Source organism: Cryptomeria japonica, chromosome 3 (genome assembly GCF_030272615.1).
Source record: "Cryptomeria japonica chromosome 3, Sugi_1.0, whole genome shotgun sequence".
NCBI lineage: Eukaryota > Viridiplantae > Streptophyta > Pinopsida > Cupressales > Cupressaceae > Cryptomeria > Cryptomeria japonica.
Window position 1 is genome coordinate 303,535,510 of NC_081407.1, and position 26,936 is coordinate 303,562,445.

Genomic DNA, 26,936 nt, shown 5'->3' on the forward strand with positions numbered 1-26,936 from the left:
GCCTCCTCTGTCCAATATCCGTCAACTAAGAAGTCTGCAAGGAAAGCTACAGTCAATTCGTCGGTTTATAGCTCAATTGGCAGACAAATGTCATCCTTTTCAGCATTAATTGCATAAAGGTGTCACTTTTAAATGGACTGAGCAATGTTAATCAACATTTCAAACTCTCAAGGATTATCTGCTGTCGCCACCTATTTTGATGCCTCCTATAGATGGAAAACCATTCATATTGTATATTTCTGCAACTGAAACGGTACTGGGAGTTCTCTTAGCCCAACAGGATGAGAAAGGCAAAGAACGGGCTATTTATTATATCAGTCGGACACTAGAAGGCTATGAGCTGAATTATTCCACTATTGAATGGGCATGCTTAGCAGTGGTCTTTGCAACACAGAAGCTTTGATATTATATGTTAAATCATCAAACATTGTTAGTTGCAAAAATTGATCCCTTGAAGTACTTGCTTAGTAGGGCAGCTTTGACAGGTCACCTAGCAAAGTGGGTTATGATCCTCAGTGAGTTTGATATTGAGTACATGGAGCGAAAGGCGATAAAAGGACAAGTCATAGCGGATCAACTTGCAGAGGCTCCTATTTATGATGATCATCCCATGTTGACAGATTTTTCGGATGAATCGGTCTTTGCTCTCACGTCTTCTAATGAATGGAAGTTATATTTTGATGGATCTCATACCAAGTTCGGGTCCGGAGTAGGTATATTGTTTGTCACCCCTCAAGGTGATGCTATTCCTAAATCCTACAGAATAACTTTCCATTGTACCGATAACATTGCCGAATATGAAGCTCTGGTCACAGGACTCCGAGTAGCGGTCCACTGGAATATCACACATTTGCATGTCTATGGAGATTCTCAGTTAGTCATCTGTCAGGTGAATGATGACTACGAAACAAAAGATGAAAAGCTTATTCCTTACAAGCACATGGTAGATTTCTTCAAGACAAAATTTACGGCTATCCATTTTAGTCAAGTTCCCAGAATTCAAAACAAGTCAGCAGATGCGATGGCCACTATTGCTTCCATGATAAATTTGCACCACAATATGGACAGATGTGAATTTTTGGTTGAACAGTTGCTTGTCCCTTCTTTTGAAATTCTGACAGTGGATGTGATGTGTGTTCTTGTTGGTCCTAACTCCCCATGGTACAATGACGTCTATCAATATTTGAAATCCCAAACTTTACCACCTAACCTTTCTGCTAACCAACGTCGAGCCTTCATCTAACAGACAGCCAAATATGTCATCATTGTCGACACCCTTTATCGTCGTTCCTTTGACCATACCCTCCTCAGGTGTTTGGATTTTGATGAAGCACAAATAGCTTTACGCGAGGTTCACGATGGTATATGTGGGGGCCATTTCAATGGTTTGAGCTTAGCCAAAAAGTTGATTCGTGCTGGGTATTATTGGCTCACTCTGGAAAAGGATGTTCATGATTTTGTCAAGAAGTGCTACAAATGCCAAATCCATGGAAATTACATTCATGCGCTAGCACAAGAGCTTCATTTTGTCATATCTCTGTGGCCCTTTTCTCAATGGGGATTGGATCTTATTGGCAAGATTCACCCGACATCTGCAAATGGACACAAGTTTATCATTACAGCCATAGAGTATTTTACAAAATGGATCGAGGCTATCCCCATGACTTATATTACTAGTGTACACATTTCAAAATTCCTATTGAATTATATCATATGCCGATATGGGGTTCCCCTTGCCATAGTCACAGATAATGGCCGTCCATTCAAGAATAAAGATGTCAAAGAACTCTGTGAAAAGTTTCACATCCAACACCGTTTCTCCAGTCCATACTATCCACAGGGTAATGGTCAAGCTGAAGCATCAAATAAAACCATTATCAAGATCCTAAAAAAGGTTGCCAATGACGGTGGTTGAGATTGGCATGTACAGTTAAATCCAGCACTATGGGCTTATCGCACTTCTATCCACACACCTATTGGCACAACACCTTATTCCTTGGTGTATGGTGCGGAAGCCATTTTACCCTTGGAAGTGGAGATTCCTTCTTTGCGTGTTTCCTTGCAACATCTGATTGATGATGAAATGCACAGAGTCTCTCGGTTGCATCAGCTTGAGATGTTAGATGAGAAACGTTAGAAAGCCCTGACACATTTACAAGCATATCAAAACCGTCTCCGTCGCTCTTATAATAAGAAGGTCAAAGGGCGACACTTCGAAGTGGGAGATCTGGTTTTAAAGGCAAACCCCAAGAATGCACAATCTATTGACATCATCCAAGGCAAGTTTGAACCTAATTGGATTGGGCCTTTCATAGTTATTGCAGCCTATGGCTCGGGGGCATATCAGCTTGCCACCCCAGAAGGTGAACCTTTGTCCGATCCTGTAAATAGCATGCACCTTGGCAAGTACTGGGCATAATTTTCTATCAGCAATTCTATGATCCTGAAAAAATACAAAAAAATCAAAAAGCTCAAAAAATACAAAAAAAGTGAAAAAAAAAGAAAAAAAGAAAAAGAACAAAAAGTAAAGAAAAATGATTCGCCCTCTAGTGAAAATCTGGCAAACAGGCACTTTGGGCAAGTACCATGGTGAAAACCTGGCAAACAGGTGCCATGTGTAAAAAGATCACTGCTCCATCATCTATCACGACCTCTAGCTATGCTTTCTCTCTATAGGTTTATCGCGCCTATCCTTGTCCTGACCCAAGGTTCTGTTCCAAGCCTGTGATTGGTCAACATCATTGTCTTGCATACTCCGGTTTCTTGTGCATATGTTTTGGTCCTGGTCTCTATATATGTCTTTCAGATGTGCATTAGGTGCGTGTCCCTTGTCATGATCAATCACTGGAACTTTCGAATTGAAAAGTGTCCTGAAAAAATCTAAAAAAAAAATTGAAAAATGTCCTGAAAAAATTACAAAAAAAAAAAATCAAATAAAGTCTTGAAAAAATCCCTAAAAAATAAAAAAAAATGTCCTGAAATAATCCCTAAAAAATAAAAAAAAACTGTCTTGAAATAAATCCCTAAAAAGTCAAATAAAGTCCTGAAAAAATGAACACAAAAAAAATTGTAAAAAACTCGAAAAGCAAAACAAAAAATATCCCCTTTGTGCATAGACAGATCACTGAGCATACCTCCAACGACACGCAATCACACATTATGCTTTACTGAAATCACGCATTCACAGATGAACTTTTTCAATCAAACCAGGCATTCAAACTGATTAAAATTGTCATATCAATCAATCACAATCAATATCATTCGTCCTTGGCACACTATCATGAGTCTTATACAGGGTGTGGTATGCTCGAAACCAGACCGTGTCCTGTCTTAGACGGGGTACCGCATATCCTGAAACCAAACAGCATGATCATCCTATCAACACTTTCAACTTTTGACAATGAAGATCAAGATGTTTGTTTGACTTGTTGGAATTAGCGAGTCTTATCATTTATTGATTTATCTTCGATCATATTCCTATGTTGCTCGATGATGTCACTGAGTGATTTAGAGTAACCAAGATGGTTCATGGTTCCTTTTTTTGTTGTGTTTGTTGTTTGTGGAATGTTTGTCACAAACTGGGGCAACAATATCATTGGGTGTCTGTGATAAGTACGTTCGCTTTGTGAACGCCGCATAGACCTCGACCCTTGATGTATGCACCCTAGGACGCTTCACTCATTCCTTGTGTGCGATGTGTCTGTCTTTTGCAAAAGGGGTTGCGTTCTAGCTCTGGCCTTCAATGCCATGATGCTCTGCATCCGCTTTGCTGCAATAAATAAAGGTTCTCACCTACTTATGTGCATTTGTAAAAGCAAGTTTTCCTTCATCTCTAACTGTCCTCTATCTAATTTCTGCTTACTAACATTTCTTCTGTCAGTCTTGGCAGTCCGTTCAAACCTATCGTCTTATGTCATTCTTATCGATCACTTGGCCTCTTTTCTAGATTTTTCCGGCAAATTCCTTGAGGGGGCATGCATATGTCATTGTCATTGTCTAGGGCATTTTCATTATTGTTCTTTGAAACAACGCTTAAAATCGCATTGTCTCAAAGAGGGGCAAAATGTAGACATCTAAAAATGGTCACCGCTTGCGGAGTCATACTTTAACATTAGCGCATTGCCTTATTTTAGGGTTTTTTGTGTCGCATTAACATTTCTCCTATGATTCACACTTGGTCTTTATCATTTGCGAGCATCGAGTCCTTCTTCTGCATTCTTCATTTGTCTCGCTTTCGAATTTGGTCTTGTCGATAATAATCTTCAGTCATGATTTTGGTCGATCTTATCCTGTCGCATCAATGTGCGTGCTCATTTGGCATATTTTGACATCGTCAATTCAATTTCATTTTGGACATCGTCAATCCTAATCGATGATGGAATTAGGGTTTTGTCCTCTTATCAATCTTATCATCTTGCGATTGATTTGTCATCGATCGTTGTCATTTTCAATCTTGTCATCTTGCGATCGATTTGTCATCGATCGTGGTCATTTTTAATCTTGTCATTTTGCGATCGATTTGTCATCGATCGTTGTCATTTTCAATCTTGTCATTTTGTGATCGATTTGTCATCGATCGTTGTCCTTCTCAATCATGTCAATTTGGATCAATTAGTCATTGTTCCTCATCAATTGGCGCATTTATCAATCAAATCATTCATCAGCATTGGTCCTTTGTCAGTCAGAATCATGATTAAATCGAATCGACATTAATTATCTTTTGTCAAGACCTACTTGTCGTCCTTGCATTTCTAATTCATCTTCCAAGGTTTTATGATTTATTCATTTAATCTTGTTTGTCATTTTCCCTCTAGGATTAATAATTTATTTATCTATCCTAAGTCTTCTTGTCACAATTAAATATTTATTTAATTGGCTAATTAATTCCTCCTATTTTTATAAATTAATTAATGAATGAAAAATTATTAATTAATTTACCTAATTTTCATCAATTTCCTAATTTCCTCATTTCCTAATTTTCATCAATTTCCTAATTTCCTCATTTTCTAATTTTCCTAATTCCTAATTTCCTCATTTTCTAATTTCCTAATTTCAATTTCCACCTAATTAATTTCTCTCTAGTTTCTCCCTATTTTTGTGCTTCGGTGGAAGCATGAATTTCTCATGCGTCATACTATTGGCATAGCAAGATGTCATAAGATTCTAGTCCGCAAACCTTTGCATTGGCAATATGTCATAATTCATGACATAGAAGGTGTCATAACCTTCTTCTTTCCACTCAATTGTGCCATTTTTGAAATCAATTGCCTCTAATATCAATGTCATGCTAATCTTGTCTTTTCTCCGATTTATCTATAAATTGGATGAATTTCTTCAATCAAAGGGTCGAATCAATCACGCTTCTAGTGCCCTTATGTTGTTGTCTCGTCTTGTCAATCTTGCTTTCATATTATACTTATGCACTTGAAGGTGAGATCCACAAAACAACGTAATTTGAAGGAGAAAGAAGGACAATGGAGATTTCTGGAGGAGATATTCACATTTGCAATGGTTTGCATTTGAATTGAATGTCTTGTTTTTCATGCATCTCTATTGAATGTAATTAGGATTTGTCACTGCATTTTAGTTTTCGTGATTGAGCTAGGTTAATTTGCTATTTGCTTTGATGATTTTCAAATTCCTATGTACAGTTAGAGGTCGAATGGAGGAGTGGCGGTTAGACAAATATATTAGAAGAATGAAATTTCTTTTGTGGGGGTTCGAAGACTTTAAGGTGTCACACGTTCTCAGAGAAGCAAATGTAGAGGTTGACAAGCTCTCGAATGTGGGAGCAAATGGTTCATTGGATAACAACTTTAGTTTATTTGAGGACTTATGAAATGTATGTTCTCATGATTTTGGTTGAATTGCTTTATTTGAGGGAAGAGAACCCGATTTGTTTTTGATGAGGTTGATTTTAACACTGGATTTGTGGGAAGTAATGTTTCTCATGGATTGTGATCTACGAATTTGTAGCAAGTGGCTTTGGTGGCGATGGAGTGATGATGGAGGCAATCGGTGAGCTGACTTGGTGACGATTCGTGCTTTGATGCACTTCGTGTGGTGTAATTATGTCATGTGATGGCACTAGCTTTTTTAAGGCCTTGGATTTTGGTTCCCTGGCATTTTGAAATTGTTGGTTTTGGCTTTGATAGTGTGTGCAGGTTTTGGTGTGGAGGTGAGGCAAGATGGAGGCAAATTTTTCCTTGTCGACTGACAGTCAGATGCCAGCATTCTACGGATTGATTTCGAGTAATAGACTGATGAATGTTTTCAGTGTGGAAGGGGAGGTATTTTGGAGGGCAGTGCGGTTGATGGTGGGGGAGGAATTTCTGGTGTCTGATTGTCATCCTTGAACAAACCTAGACATCTCATCGTGGTTCGTTGCGTTGGCATTGTCAGTGGGAAGGTCGACGGAGGAGGTGCAGTAGGTTGTGTCCTTGGTGTTGCGAGCTAAATGGTTGGGCGGTTTGGAAGACGTGGTGGCTCGAGCTGTTGTTGGAGAAGGGTTGAAAATGTTGGAAGATCCATGGTGGAGGATTGGCGTGGAAATGGGGGGGCTGCAGCTGTTCGTGATTTGGTCGGCTTCCCGACCTGTAGAAATTCAGCTCGAGAACGCAAGGGGTGGAGGGATGTAGTGCATTTTGTGCGTGAGTTGGGGCCGACTGAGAGAGAGAAGATTCATGGGAAGAAGACCCCAATTCGGTTTGAAGCTCCTCTGGACGAGGATGGGAGGCCACCGATTCGCCATCAGACCCCTCAGAAGCCTGTGAAGGTGGTGGAGCACAATTTGTTGCATGGTGGCAGGCTAGGAACAATGCCAGGTGGAGGGAGGGGGTCGCATGTTGCAGGCCCCAGCCAGGGCATTCTGAACTTCTCAAGGGAAGAGGCCTTAGGATGGTTTCGTTAGACAGGTCCTTTGGGCCTATCGGGTTTTGAGGGGGTTGTGTGTATGTATGGTTGGTTTTTTGTAGTGGATGGTCCTGTTGGTTTGGTGTCTATTTCGGGTTCAGATGGTTTTGTAGGGGTGAGACCCCATGTAGTGGCAAGTTGTTTAACAACTTTTTGGATGTAATTTTCCTTTTTAAGCAATATATTATCCTGGTTATCAATAAAAAATAAAAAATAAAAATTAAAAATTAAAAAAAATAGTAAGATAATAAATTTAGGGAAAATAATGTGCTAAAAAAATAGATGACATGCAAGGCATGATGAAAACTAAATAATCAAATTAATAGATTATTTTCTTTAAAACTAAATCTTTAAAAAATCATGTTTAACAAATTTACAATTCAATTTAAGAATTGTTTTGTGAGTTCTAATCATGCATTTTATAATTAAAAATTTGGTTTTATTTTTAGAACTTAATCATGAGATCAGTTAAAATTTATTTTTAGAAAATTTAATATTTATAAATATAGCGATAAATCTCTTATTTGATTCATTCCAATTCCTTTTGAGCTTCTTCATTCGTGTGATTTCCATTTTGTTTGAGTTTTAATTGATCTTTCCAAATTATTTCTCTTTGTATAAATTTTGAAGGGTTGCACTACAGGGAATAAGTTTTTTATGGGTAGGGCGACAGAGATAATTTTGGTTACCTGTAAATCACTCCACCTATATTTTTTTTTCCAATTTCTTTTTTGTCCCTAATAGTCTTTCGTCAGATTGAGATTATCATCAAATTATTTTTCTGCTGAGGGCTGGTTTGTGCTAATAAATTTGAGGGGCGTCTTACCTACCACTCCTCTCTCTTTCTCCCCACGTCTTTTCTCATGGTATGCATAGCATATGAGAAAAGAGGGGGCGTTTGGGTGTTGCTCATGTCTCCCTTTCTATCTTCCTCATTCCTCCCCTGCACCACGTGATTGTTGTAGACAGAGCAAGGGAGAATCAAAAGGGGGGGTGTTGGCAATGAGATATGTGGTGGGAGAGAACTCCCCACCACACTGTCTTCTCTCCCAGCGTGGTTGCTCCACTTCTCCACTCCCTGACCAATTAACCATCCAACTTGCCACCATAAAGTTAGGAAAAAGGAGAGGGGCATTGTGGTTACAAAATTGCCAGGTCTTGCCTTCCAGCCATGCTTTCTTCCTCCTTGCTCTTTTATTTTATTTTATTCTTCTCCAGCCATAGTCAATTTAATTTATTAAGATTTATTTGATTCATCCTATATTTCCTCTTATGTAACTTCTCGGGTTGGGGTCTTTTAATTTCTTGTCTGGATATATGCTAGAAAATGAAAATGAATGCCTTATTTTCCATAAGTAGTTTGTGATTGTTCTCAGTAGACTTAAGTTAATATTCTTGTTGCAATTATCAAATTTATCTTGGGATTAGTGGGTTGGGAGTTCAAATCCCACTATGAGCCAAATTTATTTTTGACTTCTCTTTATCCCTACTCAAGAATATAGGATAAGATCATTTGGGAAATGATATTTTTGATGAGTATTGAGAATGTTAAATTTACTAACAAAAATAATAATAGTAAAAAATATATATATTAAATGGAGATTATTCATTTTTGGAATAACATTCTAATTGATTAAAGAAAATGATTTAACTTGGAAAAAAGGAGATTAAGAAAGTTTAAAACATATCTTAAATAATATTATTCTGACATTAATCCGCGGAGGGTTAATTATTTTTCTGTCTATGAGGGATATTTATGGAACGAGAGTGCTTGTTATGGGTTGACCAGGGAAGGGTGATTTTCTTCACCTCCCCAATAGGGTATTGATGGCCATCATATTTATTTATTTATTTTCTCCCTGCCATAACACATGTAGTTAGTTCAACCAGGATGGGTTGTTAGTTCTACATGATTGCACATGATTCCTTTACTGCCAGTTGGTACCAGCTTGCTAGGATACTCCGTCGTGAGGGACGGGAGCTTATCAAGAGCATCGGGAAGCTTATGCTTCATTTGGTTGGGTGGATAAAACGCCTGGGTCATATGTCCGTCATCCGATTTGCGAGAGGAGGTTATCTAGGTCAAACGGAGGTGACACATCCAGAGACAAAGAAAGTCAGAGATTTCAGAAAAATTTGAAAAGACTAGGATGGTCACATGAAAAAGATATGTAAAAGACCCATAAGGTCACAACATGTAAAGCGACAAGAAGTCGCCATGCAATGTAACTAACAAATAAAAGAAGAGAAAAGGGCTACTAACATACTAACCCACTAACATGCATGGTTTACTTTCTTTAAATTAGTTTAGTTTACTTTTTTTGTATGCATGCATGGTTATATTTAATTATGAGTTTTTGCATGTTTAATTTAATTCGTAATAATTTCATGCATACGGTTTGCATTACACATGCTCACACTTAACTTGAAATCGTAACTAATTATGGATTTGTATGTCAATTAAAACTTCAAGCGTACTTTACTTTTGTCATTGTTCTGCATGCTTATTTCGTTTTCACTTGTTAAATATGAGATGCATGGTTGTTCAAAGTACTTATCTATTATTTGCAATGGTTTTGCATGTGTAATAATGGTTAATTTAGTTCTAATTATAACTGTGAGTTTAATTAGGGTTAGGACAAGCGGGTCCTTACAGAATATGACTCCTAAAGAAGCCTTCACAAGATCCAAACCTGACATCAGTCACTTAAGAACTTTTGGAAGTCCGATATATGTTCATGTGCCCAAGGAAAAGAGAACCAAGTTGGAACCTTCCGGGAAGAAAGGCATGCTAGTTGGATATAGTGAATCCTCCAAGGCCTTCAAGATCTACATTCCAGGTCAAAGGTATGTTGAGGTAAGTAGGGATGTTACTTTTGAAGAAGATATTACCTTTAATAAATCAAAAGGTTCTCTTGTTATTAATGAAGTTAATGACAATCAAGATATGAATGTTGATACTAACCCTGAGATTCAGAGGGAGTCTGTTGAGCCTCCACCTCAAGAAGAGCATAATGATCCACCCGAGCCTATGAATCCCACTAATATACCTAGTGACATTGTTGTTAGCAAAAAGAGGCCACTTTGGGTGAGAAAACACCATTCAAGAAGCTGAAAGATTTGTAGCTCCCAAGGGCACTTTCAGAGAATGCAAGAGACCTCAAGTATTCTCCAACTATGTTGCATTAATGAGCAATCTCATTGAGGTTGAGCCATGTAATGTTGAAGAAGCCTTGAGCCAACATGCTTGGAAGTTAGCTATGGATGAAGAATATCAGTCGATCATCAAGAATGATGTTCGGGACATCGTGCCTAGACCCAAAGGTAAGTTTGTTGTCTCTTCTAAGTGGTTATTTAAAATTAAACATAATGCTGATGGTAGTATTGAGAAATATAAAGCTAGATTTGTAGCTCGTGGTTTTTCTCAAAAGGAAGGCATAGATTATGAAGAAACATTTGCTCCTGTTGCTAGATATACTTCTATTAGAACTATAATAGCCATTGTTGCAGCTAAAGGTTGGAAGCTACATCAAATGGATGTTAAGATTGTCTTCCTTAATGGTGTCATTGCGGAAGAAGTCTATATTGAACAACCTAAGGGTTATGAGATTCATGATAGAGAAACTCATGTTTGCAGATTAAAGAAAGCTCTATATGGCCTCAAACAAGCCCCTCGTGCTTGGTATGAAAGAATTGATAAGTACTTGTTAAGTTTAGGGTTTTGTAAGAATGATGTTGACTCTAACATTTACCTTAAGGTATCTAATGATGAAATGCTAATTCTGGTTCTATATGTGGATGATTTATTTCTTACTGGTAAATATGAGCTTATTATTAGATGTAAGAAAGAATTAGCTTCAAAATTTGAAATGAAGGATTTAGGTATAATGCATTATTTTCTAGGTCTAGAAGTATGGCAAAGATCTAACGAAATTTTTCTGAGTCAAGGAAAATATACTATTGATATTTTGAAAAGATTTAGAATGATGGATTGTAAACCTATGTCTACTCCTATGGAATCTAACTTAAAGAAGTTGAGTGTTTCTGCAGCTAACTCTGATTTTGCAGATCCATCGAAGTACAGGCAGTTGATTGGATCATTGATGTATCTAGTTAACACTAGACCAGATATATGCTATGCAGTGAATGCCCTCAGCTAGTTCATGAGCATGCCTAAGCATGTTCATCTTGTTGTTGCAAGCACATTTTGAGATACTTGCGAGGTACTGTTGGTTATGGGCCGAAGCATCCACTCATGACTCCAATAACCTTGGAAGGTTACTCAGATGCAGATTGGGCAGTAAGTGTCAAGGACAGGAAAAGCACCTCGGGAATTTGTTTTAACTTAAGATCCGTTGTGATCTCTTGGGCTTGCAGAAAACAATCCTCAGTTGCACTAAATATTGTTGAAGCTGAGCATATTGCAGCAAGTGTTGCTTCTAGAGAAGCAGTATGGCTTCGTAAGCTTCTTGTTGGGTTGTTTGGACAACCTTGGGAACCTACAGTTATTCATTGTGATAATCAGAGTTGTATCAAGATGTCTGTCAGTCTAGTGTTCCATGACAGGTCAAAACATGTGGAAACTCATTATCACTTCATTCGGGATATGGTGCAAAGAGGTGCTATTCAGCTGAAGTATGTCAGCATTGATGATTAGATTGCAGATATCCTTACCAAGCCTCTATCCAAGGTGAAGTTTGTGTACTTCAAAACATGCTTAGGATTTCAGAAAATGAAACCTTGGTTGAGAGGGAGTCTCAACCTCAGTGATGCATTGTGTTGCATAAACCACCCTCTACGGGCAATGTAAGGTGGTAGTCTTCTCAGGGAGAAGAATAATTGTTACCATCCTCTGCGAGCAATGTAAGATGGTAGAAAAGATCCTCGCCACCCTTTGCGGGCAATGTAAGATGGTAGAAAAGATCCTCGCCACCCTTTGCAGGCAATGTAAGGTAGCTCCAGTCTTTGCTTGTGTGCAAGATGGAAGATCTTGTTTATGTAATTCCATTCTATGCTTGTGTGCAAGATGGAAGTCCACTATGTTCTGATTATGTAATCCATTCTTTGCTTGTGTGCAAGATGGAAGTTAGTGACATTCTGATTATATTCTCTTCTCCCTAATTAAGAGGGAGTGTTAGTTTTAATTAGGGTGAAGAGCGGATTCCAATTGCCTAAGGCAACATTGGAATCCGCCCTTAAGGGCTAGGCCCTTTTACCTTGAAAGGGTAATGTGTACCCTTTAGGGCTGGGCCCTTCTCACACACCACTCTCCTATAGGGTTGACCCTATAACTCATGCCTCATAATATGCCTCTCACCTAAATGAAACGTGCTAAGAAAAAGGTAATTAATAAATAATATATTATTGCAAGCCGACCTAGAGGTCTACTGCCAAGAGAAAGGTATATATACGTGTACTTCACGATGAAGTAATTCAATTAATTATTACATACATCATCAGTAAATGCAATCTGCTCTGCTCCTAAATGTGATCTGCCCTTCTACACTTGGCGAATCTGCTCTTTGACGAAATCCAAGGACATTTGGTTATAATGTTGCTTCAGCCTGTTGAAGTCATCTTTTGCTAATTAGGTTCTTGGTCATCTAACAACTAGGGCATCATTCTTCATCACCTTGGGATCTTGTTGTTTGGACAACAATCAGAGATAAGTGTTGTAAACAAGACATTATGCTCAAGACATAATCAAATCTGAGGATCTTTCTTGCTGGGTTTTTCCTCCTAGGAGGTTTTCCCAGGGTACTTGTGTGTTGTGAGTTCATTCTATTCATTTTCTCTACTTATGCTTAATTTTGGAAAACCCTAACACTAACAACAATCAACATTAATCTGAAAAGATAGATTTCCATTTTCTGAGTATTATATTAATTTGAAAGTCTAAAATCAACAATCCTTGCTTGAAGAGTATTTCCTCTCTTGCTTGGATTTATGACATCGTTGCATAATGAATATCTTCTTTGTGATGAAGGTAGGTATCCTTGTTCCGCTTTTCTTAAGATATCAACATCAACCTATGTTGACATCTTAAGGGGGGGTGGGGCACCCACACTACTCCTTTGTGCCATACTTCTCTCATGCATTGAACAATGGGACATTCTTGGAACCAGAGGTAAACCTCTTAGAGCAAGATGTCATCACTTTTTGTACAGTGGGTCATTCTTGGAACCAGAGCACGGTCTCTTAGAGAGAGATGTCTTCACTTCTTCTTGTCTTGTATAGTGGGACATTCTTGGAACCAGAGGAAAACCTCTTAGAGAAATATGTCATCACTTTTCTCTTGTACAGTGGGTTATTCTTGGAACCAGAGTACAGTTTCTTAGAGCGAGATATCACACCTTTCTTGAAACTTGTACTATACATTCTATATAGGTTGTAGCGTACTCATGCATAGACTCCTATGAGGGGCTTCAAACCTCACTTGCACACACACGCATGAGGTTGAGTGGGACTAACATTGTTCTCACTATCTCTCTTTACACGGATCACCTAGGCAAGCTCTAGGGGCAAGATTTTCCATGTCCTTCTTTCCATGGATCACCTATTTTTAGGGGTGAGACGCTCATGATTTCTTTCTTCTTCGCTTTTATTCTCATGGATCACGAAGGTGTGTATTCATGTTCTCTCTCTTCTTCCTCTCATGAACTCATAGTTTTACTATTGATAGCTCATGGATGATGTCAGCTTTGCTCTTTTATGTGATCGCTCATGTTTATGTGTGGGCATTGGTCTCTGTGTCCTGATTAGTTTTTGAGACATCTGAGCTCAAGATCTCTTCGGCTAGTTAGTTTGTTGTTTTGTGTCTTGTTCTTGTCATGTGTTTTTTTGCGCTTTGTCTTTGTTTTTGTGTGTTTTGTGCCTTTTTGTGTTGTGTGCTCTTGCATATGTTGGCGTGAGTTGAGACTCTAAGATTGGTGGATTTTTGCTCCTCAATATTAGTGATGTCTTATACTCCTTGTGGTTTTGCTCCGTATCTCTCATCCTTCATCTCTCTTTTCTTCTACTTTATCGACATTAGTGGCATAAGCCATACTCTTGCTAAAGTGGGGGCTAAATCTAGTGTCATAAAATTATGACCCATGCATTTTTAACCATATTTTGGGTCCTCACCTTGGCAACGACATCTCCTTCCTTAATCGGGACCTATTTATGCATTTCCAACCCCTAACTCTTCCTCCTTCATGTCTTGTGTCTACTTTAGACCCTGTCCGAACCCCAAAATAGGGCAGGACAATGTCGTGTCCTCACCCCTTAGGGTGGTCCTATGTTCGGTCTGCCCGATCTCCTATGCATTTCTTGTCTTTGGGGTTTGTTATTCCTCTTTGCCGGCCTTCAATGGTTGAAAGTTAATCCTTGAGGCATGTATAAAAGGGAATTCAATACCCTCATTCATGGACAAATGAAAAATGAAAAGACAAATAGAGAGCATAAGGAGAAGATACAAGATTTCAAGGTCATCATCAAGTATTCAAGAATTCAAGTCTTCTTCATTCATCCATTGGACCAACATTACAACATTCATTTGCAAGCATGTGTGTGTGTGTGTTAGGGTTTTGCAATGTTACATGCCATTTTATATAACATTTGTGGTTACATTCAAGAAGCAAAACAATCATCATTAACAAGTTGCAAATTTACAAGGTATACATCTCCATTGTTTACATTCAAGCATTTGCAATTACTTTCTTACTAGGTTGATTCCTCAACCGGGGTTTGACTGAGGCAAACCTGTATCCACAACCCCCCTTTCTTCTCTTTTCGGTGTGTAGGTTGCAAGTGCACAACTATAATTACAGGTTTGGGCTTCATTTGTAGAGACAAAAGAATCCTTTTCATTTCATGGATTTTGTGGTGAACCATGTACATTCCTGCCATAGTCTTGACTAATTTTCTCCTAATTTGCAAGACAAATCCGTATCAGTCTAATTAGCTCAGATCCAAAGTTACAACGCGATCCCAAATTGGTAGCTTCTCATTTCACTTATTTCCTCTCTCTTTTCCACATAGTCAACAAGTCAACTTTCTCATTTACAAAAGAGGGTAAATCACACTTCAACCACTTGCAATCCACTCATAATTCACATCCTTGTTTCCCTTGGATTTGGATCTAGTGGATTCAACCCCTCTTTTGAATGTAAAGTTCCTCCCAAGTGAAAATCATCCTAATGGCTTCCTTTCTCTCTCCTAGGTGGGGAGTCACTAGGATCTAGTTTTCCACTTTACATAAATGTATTAATAGAACATATTCATGTAGACACACTGAATATTGAATTCGATTTGCATGAACTTCCACCTCTAGAGGTACAAAATCAAACAAATCCTTTATTATCTATTTCAAGATCATTCAATCTTCATTTATCGATTCAAATACCCCTATCTTTTGTATTTTTAAAAAATGAACATAAATTACTTATTTATCCACACCCTTAATTCTCATAATTATTAGTCCAAGTTGAGACAACAACTTGACTCAAAACAAAGCACATGTCAATGTAGAACTTGAGGTGACATATATATAGAGAGAGACATCACATTTCTAGCTTAGAGACAATGAAATTTAGAATCTATATCAAGGTCATTAAATCTTTAAATACCAAGTTAAGTATCACTATCTTTCACACTTTTTTCGCAAATTAACATAAATTACATATTTATCTACACCTTTGACTCTTATAATTATAACTCGAAGTTGGGACAACACTTGAATCAAAACATAACATATGTCAACATAGAGCTTGAGGCAATATATAGAAAAAAATGTATCACATTTTGAACTTAAAGATAGTAAAATCTAGAATCTACTTCAAGAACATTCAATCTTAAGTTATCAAAATAAATACTCTTATTTTTTCACATTCATTTTGTAAATGAACATAATTTTTTATTGTACACCCTTAATTCTCATATTTAATAATCTAAATCAATTTGTATTAAATTATAAACATTTTTGTTGATTAACCTGATCTAAACTTTAAATTTTTTATGAAAACTTTATATTTCCAATCTATTCTTAATCCAGATTAAAAAATGGCCCACACAATATGAAAAAGAATTCTCATGATTTGGGGAAACTGTTATTTTGCTTTATAATATATAAATATTATATACCTCGAGATGGCACCACAAGAATTGAAAAATGACATTTGTGGCACATCCACAAGAATATAATATATAAAGATTATATTCGTATTTCGTTTCGTTTTCATTTGATGTGCACTTTATCAGCAGCCATCCATGTCATTTTCTGCATACCATCGTAATGAGTGTGAACTTCAGAGTATTTGTTCAATTCATCGCAAGAGAGAAATGAAGCCAAACTAGATTGCAGTACAAGTTCGTTGAATTTGAGAATGGCTTCCACTCTAAGCCAAAGCTTGAAATGGATTCCTTCAGGATCTAACCTCTGCTATGCAAGATCCCAAGACCCTGCAGTCGGAACAAGTAGGAGGATCCGCGTTACTGTTCACCCTGCCAAAATCAGAGGGAAGAAAAAAATCATGGCCTCCCTGAGCCCAACAGAAAACAAGACGGTTTCTCTCAGCCCAACAGAAGACAAGACGGATCAATATAACAAAGAAATGCAGCGTCAGATGAGAAACCCATACGAATACCATCATGATCTGGGTTTGAACTCCTGACCTGCTTTGTGCTAATTTCTACTCATGTCACTGAATTAGAAGTCTATAGTATGCACATCTTTGTTCCTCATTAAAAAGGGGAATTTGATTGATTTGCTGGCAGGAATGCATTACACTCGTATCACACCCAATTTGATTGTGGGGTCACAGCCTCAAAGTGTTGAGAATATTGACAAATTGAAAGAGGAAGAAGGTGTGTCTGCAATCTTGAACTTGCAGCAGGATAAGGATATTGAGTATTGGGGAATCGATCTGAATTCCATTGTTGGGCGTTGCAATGAGTTGGGTATTCGGCATATGCGAAGGCCTGTGAGTTATTCAGTTGCTATGTTTCATTCCATTGTATTGTTTCATCATATTTAGAGATCATACAGTTGACTTTCATTAGTTGGGTCTCATTGTTAGCCGTTGTAAAGAGTTGGATATTCGGCATGTGCGAATGCCCGTGAGTTATTGAATTGCTCTGCTTTAATCGTTTCTGTTGTCTCATCAGATTTTGAGATTATACAAAGATATAAGTCTTTAAAAACAAAAATTAGGTCATGCTAAGCCAGACATTAACTTGGCACATGAGATCCTTCTTGTGGAAGCTCACAGTTTCGTTTCCTTCCATTTATCTTGTATATTGTTCGAATTTCGTATGATTGAGTTTCAACTTCATGCCAAGCTTTGGAAAAAACCAAATTGGTGGCACTCCTTAACACATGCATGTGGATGCTCCGTGACTCATAAACGTGTACAACTGATTTGATCATGACTAAATAGTAAATCCTTGAAATGTTGAAGTATATACTCACTGTGAGCAATGCACTATAGTATTTAGACTACCGTCATGCCTAGAAGTTGCATTCACGGGTCTATTTTCATATTTATTATGTCAAAATTCATCTTTAATTTACAAGAATCCTCTTCAAAACTTGCTTCTAGCCTCTTATGACTAGGACTTGTTAACACTGCAATTTTTTCTGCCACAATACAGAGAAATTGCTCTTAGAATGTTTCATCAAAATCACCTAAATTTGCTTGTATATACTATATTCTTCTGACCGAGCCTTGGTAACATATGCAGCTACTTTGCCATAATTCACTCAGACTTGCTTCTAGCCTTATCTGACAGTCCTTGGTAAAGTATTCATCCATTTTGTCATAAGTCACATGGATTTGATTTTTAGTTTTTACCTCTAAATTGAAAGTCCCTCGGACTTGTTTCTACCTCTCTTCTGACTAGGCTTGGTAACCTGAGTCTCTATTCTGTCATATTTCAGATGGGACTTTCAATCAGTCATATATTTCACATTTACATGGTTTTGCTTCTATCTTCTTTCAACTAGGCCTTGGTAAGATAAGCATCTATTCTATCGTAATTCAAATGGACTTGTACTCTGCCTTTTAATCAAATTTCATCTAGGTGTTCTTTTGTCCTCTACCAACTAGGCTTTGGTAATGTGAATATCTATTCCCTCATAATTCACGTGGACTTGTACTCATCCTTTTCATCAAAATTCACCTTGACCTGCATCCATCCCCATTTGAATAGTTCTACAGAAAAATCTATTATATCTAAATTATATCAGATTCGCACCCAGCATTTTACAGGCCATAAAAGCATAATGATCTGCTTCAAAAATCACCAAGACTCGTGTCAATATCTTCTGGTCAGGTTTTTGTAACACAAAGATTAATTCCGTCAAAATTAATGACTTGAAGTAGCCTCTTTGGACATGCCTTGGTAAATTAAGAATCTATTTAGTAAAGTTTATCTAGATTTGCATCAAGCCTCCCCTAGATAGGCCTTGGTAACATAAATATCTATTCTGTCAAAATTCACCCATACCTGAACTCAGCGTCTTATAGGAAAGCTTCTCCAAGACAAGCTTTAGTAACAGAAGGATCTAATTAGTTAAGTTTACCCAAACTTGCACCTGGCCTTTTATTTGGTGGCCTAAGGAACACAAGGATCTATTCTGTCAATGTTTGTGTAAACACAGGAATGCATTTCCTCACATTCAACTATTCAAGCTCTCAACTTCTTTAAATAGGACTTAGCAACGCAAAGATCTATTCAGTAAATAGACACCTAGGCTTATGCAACATAAGAATTTGCACCTTGTAGGCCTTTGTAATGTAAGAATTTATTCAATCAAATTTCACCTGAATTTGCACCTAACTCTTCTAGATAGCCCGTAGAAACAATATAATCTATTTTATCAAGTAAAGAATTTCCTAGATTTATAATGGGCTTCTTTGGAATAGGCCTTAGTAAGATAACGATCGATTCTGTCAAAATTCATCTAGGCTTACACTTAGCCTCTCACATAAGCATCTGTAACATGACAATCTATTCTGTCAGTAATCTACTTGGACTTTCACCATGCTGTTCCATGTAGACCTCAGTAATACAAAGATCCAATATATCAATGCTCACCTGAACTTGCACGCAGCGTTTTCTAGATAGGTGTTATTAATTGTAATTAACATAATGATCCATGTGTCAAGTCAAAATTCACTTAGACTTTCACCCAATCTCTGTCTAATAGGCTTCAGCAACATTTTATTCTCTCTAAAATTACATTCACTTGCACCTAGCTTCTTTTATGTAGGCGTCAGTAACATACTGATCTATTCTGTCAAAATTTATAAAAACTTTAACCCAGCATTTCCAGATAGGCCTTAGCAACATAATGATATATTTCTTCAAGTTAAAATTCATCTAGGATATGGCATCCAGACTCTTCTAAATACTCATTGATACACAAAATTTAATATAATCTGGTCTGTCAGAAGTTATCTGGACTTTTACCTAACCTCTGCAATAACAATTTATGCTATCAAAGCAAATATATGTTTGCACCGATCCTTTTCCATATAGGCCTCAGTAACAGAACAATCTATTCTGTCAAAATACATCTAAACTTGCATCCAGCGTCTTCTAGACAGGCCTTAATTGGATAATGATCTCTTATGTCAAATCAACCTACACTTGCACTCAGCCACTTCTACATATGGCATATTAATGTATGAATTGGTTCTATCAAAATTTACTATTTCTTACACCCAACCTATTTCATATAGTTCTTATTATCATAACTTTCTACATTATCAAAGCCTACCTGGACTTGCACCTAGCCTCTTCCATATAAGGCTAAGTAACATGACGATCCATTCTGTCAAGAATCACCAAAATTTGCATCAGCCTCTTCTGCACAGCCATTGGTACAACCTGAGTTGACTTAATGGTGAAAGTGTGTGCACTCCATAATGTAGTCACGTGCACAAAGCCAGAGTGGGGTAGGGTTGTACACATGAAAATGATATAAGTTGAATGGGAAAAAGCAATTCCTTGGAGGGTCTTATACACCAAATTGGTGTCTTGCTTGGTGGTTACCTACAAAACTCTCTCACCTTTACCATAACTAGTAAAATTATGATCTATCTTATCAGGCAATATCCATGTAGATTTGCATCAAGCTTCTAACAGACAAGCCTTCATTACAAAACCATCTTTTCTGTGAATATTCAGGTATACTTGCACCCAATCTGTTCTGTATAATGCTAGTAACAAAATTTATATGTACTTGTATGTAGCCGACTCTGTATGCTTCTTAAGTTTTTAGTAACAATCTGGTCTGTTGAAATTCACATAAACTTGAACCCAACGTCTTCTATGCACGCTTTAGTATTATAATGAATTTCTGTGTCACTTGTACTAAAACTCTTCTGAAAAGCCATTAGTTACATAATTAACAAAGTTTTAAGTCTATAACACAAAAAATTAAAAATTGTCAAATTTGAAAATTGAGTTTTTTAAACGCTTATTACCTATTAGAGATTTATTAAATATGTTATATCCATATGAAATTTTTCATATTGAGCCATGTTTCAAGCCAAAATTGTGTCATTTCTCATTTTTGAGCCATACTTGTATTCTTGTCTCATGTGGCTATAAACGTTGTTGGATCTCTAGTCAACCAACAAAATGAGTTTTGATAAAGAAAGCTTCTGGATTTGATTGTGTGTTAGTTTTTGCATCAACGTTTCGGATCACACTCTATGATCCAATGCATTAGAAAAGACGAAGACAAGAACTTGGACAAGAAAATGGTACATGAAGGCTCATCAAATGCACAACCTTAATGAGATGTCCAAAATTGAATGAGAAAACACAAAACTGGTGCAAAAGTTGTCTATGGGTGCATTCATGTGGAGAAAGAGTTTTTTGAGTGAACTCTATGTGGAAAAAGTGCATGGTAGGTTGAAAAGTTTGCTTTTTAAGCAGTGTTTTACGGGGATGCGTCCCCCCCCAAAAAAACCCGTGTCACCTATAGGGGGATGTTTCCGAGACTTGGGGACTTGGGGGAAACGTCCCACCATTAGCACCACCTCTTCCGGGGATGCCACTAGGTCGCTTGCTATATGTCACATGCCATTTCATACTGATTTCATCCTTTAACTTTGTAAAAACTAGTTGGCCTTTCATGGGGTACTCAGAGATGTTATATTGCAGATTTTGCCTTGAAGATTTCAATGCATCTCTATTTTTATATCAGCACTGCCCCACCACCACTGCTCTGCCACTATCCCCCTGCGGTCTCCTCACCGTCTCCAAATTTAATCCCTTGGTCCCTCTGTCCTCGAAACTCGTCCCCGCATCCCATCGCCCCCCAATCAGGAAACTCCGTGGAACACTACTTTTAAGTGGAAGAAGAGCTTAGCAGGTCAAAGGCCGCTTTGGGTTTAAAGAGTGACTTGTGAAAAGTGGGCAAGGATGTACATGAACTTAAAATTAGAAAAATAAGTGAAAAAGTGCATAAGTTGAACAATGTCAATGACAAATTAGAACAAAAAGTGACTTAAGTTAATATAGGGAGACATTTTTTCACTTAGAGGATAATGTTAACTTAAAAAGTTAATTTTAATGTATACATGAGGACCTAAAATGAGCATTTCATTGACTTAAATGAAAAAACATGAAAAATTAAGAATAAGTGCATGGAAACCTCCAAATGCACGCTTCATGACTTAAGCGAAACAAAAAATCAAAAATATGAAAAGTTGCTCCAAGAACCTAAAAGAGTGCCTCAATCACTTAAATGAAAGATAAAATATGAGGAAAAGTGTACCAGGGTCCAATAAGCATGCTTATGAAGGGAGGTGAACTTAAAAACATGTAAAAGTTATTCAAGAAGCTAAAACCGTGTGTTTTGTTTAGTGGAGGGTACGTCTTAAAATAAAAATGTAAGAAAAGTTTCCATGAAGCCTAAAGCACTCGCTTCTAATTTGATGCGCAAAAATTAAAGTCAAAAAACAAAAAAATGTTGCTCCTCTTAATGCCACTAGTGGTTTATGTGATAGGAAGGAGAATAGTCAAGTTGAAAATAGAAAGGCTTCTTCATCCTCACAAAACTTTTGGAGTTGTGTTCTTTATTATTGTTGAGCAAGGGTTTCATTTGTAGTAAGGACACCATCGGAGCAAGTTACCCGACATTTTGTTGATCATTAGCAACAGATTCCTCAACTTTCATCATAGTTGTCCTATGATCGACACTTGTTTTCATCCTTCCAACACTCATAGCAGGGTTTCGTAACACCAAGTTCACAGATTTGGCATGAAGTAATCAGGTCTCGAGAGGAAAACACAAAGAATTATCATTTACTTATCTCCATTCAAGGCACTCCAAGTCATTTTACAGAGGTTGTCATTAAGTAAAGGATGAATTTTCAGGGTTTTGTTTGAGACAAGGCCTAGGGTTCGAATTTACTAAATTAGAAGTCAGCGTTAAATCACCAAGTTTGTTTGGTGAGTTGTCAATGGTTGTTAGCGTTTCAAGGTTTCTACTGAGGATCTGCCATGGTCAGAATGAGGAAGATGCATTGGAAACACTAAGAGGAGCCGACTGAAGACTGGCTATTTTAACTCATGCTACTTTTAGTCACAACTATTTTTAGTCATTCCTATTTTTGGGGGATAGCTATTCAGAGACGATCTTCTAGAGGATCTATTTAGAGACATTCTATTTCCAGCTTTCTGATCTTAGACAATGTATTTTGAAACTATTTTGTATTTAAGGTTTGGTTTGCGTGCAAGCAAAATTATTATTAATTTTGGACCTAAAGTGTGCTTTTAATTTTTCTTGAATAATTTGTGTAAAAGAACTTTTAAAAACTTAGAAATAAGTGCTGCACATTGGCACTTAGATTTTGATAATAGTAATACAGTGCTTACTTACTGTTGCGATTATGATTCAAAGTCATCTTTGTATAATCTTATGTTTGTTAAATTGAATAGCTTTATTGAAGATCACAAGTTTTGTATTGTTGCTTTCATTGAATTAGGTGATTAGAACTTTGTATACGATTTCCTTCATTCAATTTGCTGATTTGAATGTTTTGTTCTAAATTCCGTTCTAGTTTGTACACATTTTCTTCTAGCCACTGCTTTTAGCTAGGGAGTTGAAAGTGGTTTTTCTTTCAATAGATTAGATTTTCCGTATTAGACATAAAACATAGAGTCTCTTGTCTTGTGCAGATGTGCTGGATATCCTTTTGCATTAATGGTTAACCTAAGAATAAAAATATAGGTTTTGTTTTATGTATGTAATTCAGACTGAAAGAAACCCCTATAGTTTTAGGTTAATTTTAAAGGAGCTTCTCCTACAAATGTGGAAGTACATCCTAACACATTGTTACACTTTCTGTTGTCCTCAAAGGGACAAATTAAAACAGTGACAGTAAAGTAGTTGAAGGGCAATATATTTTGAAACTGATGTTCCATGTTTGTATGATTCAAAACAAGAGGAATCAGAAGGAGAGATTAATTCCCAGTAATTTAAGCTCCAAGCAGCATTTTACCAGTGTTTTCATTTGCTCCAACCTATTCAATGAATCAATCTTTAAATATCAAACTAATAATGGTCTTTTCTATAGTCTAATATGTCAGCAAAAACTCAGCAGATCATCCAAATTTTGACTAACTGGAGACTCGGCCAAAAAATTGACAAATCTGAAAATAATATAAATTAAAGAAAGAAACTTAAATTAACATGCAAAATAGTATTGAAAAGCATAAGAAGTGATTTAGAGAACACATAGCAAGGAGAAACTTGTTAAGTTTTTGGCATGGATTCGCAAGTACTTGTAATATTTTCTTTGCAGAACTCAGCAAGTGCTCACCCGATACTCATTTGTCAAGTTACTTGCCAACCCACATTGGCTTGTGAGCACTTGCAAGTTCTCTGCAGTTTTTAAACTATTGGACTCTTTCCAACCTGTTATCAACTATTTGTAAAAGGTTGATGTATAAGTTCCTGTACAGTCCATTAGTAAATACTTACTTTAAGGTTCATAAATGTTAATCTGCTGGAGAATGGATGCCCTCTATTGCATGGTCAAAATGCACTGTTGAGTGCTCAGACCCATAAGCCCCCTTCCTTCAGGTTCCCCTAGTTCTCTCTAATCTTGCTAGTGGTGCACTCACTAACAGTTTGAGCTTTTGGTTTAGTGGCAAGACTGGGATGCATTAACATTCTGGTGAATCTGCTGGGAAGGGGGTCAACTCTTGCCCTTGGCAGTTTACTTTGTGGTTGACTGTTTCCTGTTCATTGGACCTCTCAGCTCAGGGGGGTAAACTGTTGAGTGGTCAGACTCTCAAGCCCGCCTTTGGGCAATCCCAGTTGTCTCTAACCTCACTAGTGACACAGTCACTAACAGTTTGTACTTTTTGGCATGGTGGCAAGACCAGTGTATATTAAGAAGCAGCATTTGCATTCTTGAGTTTTGGAGATCACATTGGCATTAGGACATGTCTATCCTGCTATCTATCTATCTATATAAAACTTGCCTGTCTACTTGTGTTCCATGGAGCTTACATTTGTGGCCTGTTGGCATGCTTCTTCAACAACATTACATGCTGCATACAATATGTTCACAACATGATGATCAAGCTAATTACTTAAAGGACCTTTTTGTGGCAACCATTTCCTACAACGATGCACTGGTACTAGTTGAATAATTCAACTTTTTACAGATGCTCTTTTGCAATTCACAAGAAATTCTATGATAAAAGCACAGGAAGACTTATGCATATTAATTGACCAGTACCAAACAGAGATTTTTAAGTGTCATTTTGAAGGTTTTGAAACTAGAATGATTCAGTGTTAGTATTTCGAATCTCTGCTTCTCAATAGCAAGGGAGTACGTATTTTGGCAGTGATCCGAAAGATTGCATTTGTTTTCCTGTAATTTCTGAAAGTGAAAATTGTATCAACTACTGGTGGGAGTCCGTATTTTGTTAATACTGTTGAAATAAGTCTTTCATTTAAACTGCGGAGAAGAATGCATACTTACCAACAGTTATTCAGATGGAAAACAAATCTAAAGTATAATGATGGTGGCCCGTCAGCTGAGTGATTGTTGAGTCCGAGTTTTTAAACTATGGTGGAAAGAGTTATATTATTCTTATTTTATATGGCAGCTCAAAAATTTCAGATTGACTGATATAGAAAAAAAGGATGTCATATCAATACATGCTTCCTTCCTGATATAGAGACAAGCACCCTTGGGATATTCTCTTGTCTTGCCTCTCATTGGTCCCAGAAGCAGCATCCCCGTAGGATTTAATAGGTTCCGTGTTCACTGCCTTGCCTTCTGGCTATCGTTCATTTATAGGAGGCCATTATCCTATTATGCAGATATCCTACACCTATTTCGTATCTTTTTAACGTAAGGCTTTCCTTTCACAGGAGTGTTTTGTAGCATATAGCTTTGTGTAGAATGTTTTTTTTTGTATTTACTGTTTTTGCATTAATTTGTTTTTTTGCTTACTTGATCGAAATCTAGTTTATATTTTATAATTTTTATGTTTGGGTTTAAAATCCTTTTAGCATATCTGATTAGTAAATGTGACATTTTGTACTTTCTAGTTTCTTTGACCTGCTTGACTCATTTGAAGACCTTAGTATGTTTGATTTCTAATTGAGCTCCAATAACCAATGAGTTTCTATTGGTGCAAATTCAAGATTGTCTCTGCTTCCATTTATGTATCAACAATTCAGAGCTAAATTCCTTGTTTTGAAATTGCAGGCACGGGACTTTGATCCAGATTCTTTACGAAAGGAACTGCCGAAGGCAGTATCTTCTTTACAGTGGGCAATCTCAAAGGGGGGTACTGTGTATGTTCACTGCACAGCAGGTCTAGGAAGGGCACCGGCTGTCGCAATTGCTTATCTTTTCTGGTTCTGTGACATGGATGTAAGATTCTCAAAGATCATGTTTGCTGTTTGGCTTATCTTCCACAATTTTTCCTCTGTTCTTATTGTGCCTTTTGGTTGATAATATGTGCAGTTAAACACAGCATATAATATGGTGACATCAAAGAGGCCTTGTGGGCCAAAGAGGGATGCAATCAGAGGTGCCACATATGATCTGGCAAAAAATGATCCATGGAAGGAGCCTTTTGAGAGTCTTCCTGACCATGCTTTCACAGGTGTTTCAAATTGGGAAAGAAAGCTAATTAAAGATAGAGTCCGTGCCATTGGTTATTGATATTGGTTATTGTTTCCAAATCAGAGATAAGTAGCTTAAGGTGAAAAGCATGTGTCCTGATATTGGTACATAAGCATTTTAAAGAGTCTATCATGTCAGAAATTTTTCTACGTTACACAGGTGGAGTCAGAGCAGGTTTACACGTAGGAGAAATGAAGGTTCGATATGGATCTGTCAACCATATTAATATTGTTGCATTCATCTCCAGATAAAGCATATTCGTTCTGTATGTGGGAAATATCTAGAAATAGTAAACACTTTTAAAATTATTTAAATAAACAATTGATGTGAAGGGTATTGCCACAGGAACTTGTTTGGAGCTATCAATGCAATCCATGGTGAGGCACCAAATGAATACTCTTAACTGAAATATTCATGCACAGCGTGCAGGTGTAGGAGAAATGAATGTTAGATATCTGTCAATCATATGACTATTGTTACATTCAATTTCAGAGGTGGATGTCCATTCTCTGTGTACGAAATATTTGGAAAGGGTATACACCTTAAATTTATTTTGACTAACAATTAGTGCGACTATTGTTACATTCATCTCCAGAGGATGGATTTCCATTCTATATGTGCTAAATATTTGAAAAGGGTAAACACCTTTAAAGTTTATTCCAATAATTAGTGTGAGAGAATTGCCACACGAATTATTTAGACCTATCAATGCAACCCATGGTGAGGCACCAATTGAATACTCTTAACTGCAATGTGCATGCAGGGAGTTGAGCACATTAACAAAACTTATTAACATACGAAGGAGAAGGTTAAGGTAATTTTGTCTGTATAAAAACTTGGAGAACTTTCCCAAATAGCAACTTCGAAAAA

The 26,936-nt window shown here is 37.2% G+C and overlaps 1 protein-coding gene across 1 annotated transcript; it reads left to right on the forward strand.

Moving 5' to 3' along the window:
* Positions 1–16,140: 16,140 nt before the first annotated feature.
* On the forward strand, positions 16,141–26,642 carry LOC131034291 (phosphoglucan phosphatase LSF2, chloroplastic). The gene is made up of 4 exons (XM_057965741.2): positions 16,141–16,551; positions 16,669–16,874; positions 25,644–25,811; positions 25,905–26,642. Exons 1-4 carry the CDS (start codon positions 16,278–16,280, stop codon positions 26,103–26,105), a joined length of 849 nt encoding a protein of 282 aa, XP_057821724.2. The 5' UTR covers positions 16,141–16,277; the 3' UTR covers positions 26,106–26,642.
* The last annotated feature ends 294 nt before the right edge of the window (positions 26,643–26,936 follow it).

Bases quoted from the DNA above. Each gene is read 5' to 3' on its own strand.
- LOC131034291 (XM_057965741.2), top strand. From the start codon at position 16,278: ATGGCTTCCACTCTAAGCCAAAGCTTGAAATGGATTCCTTCAGGATCT. The intron at 16,552-16,668 runs GTTTGAACTCCT...ATTTGCTGGCAG, and splicing joins CGAATACCATCATGATCTGG to GAATGCATTACACTCGTATC. The intron at 25,812-25,904 runs GTAAGATTCTCA...TAATATGTGCAG, and splicing joins TCTGGTTCTGTGACATGGAT to TTAAACACAGCATATAATAT.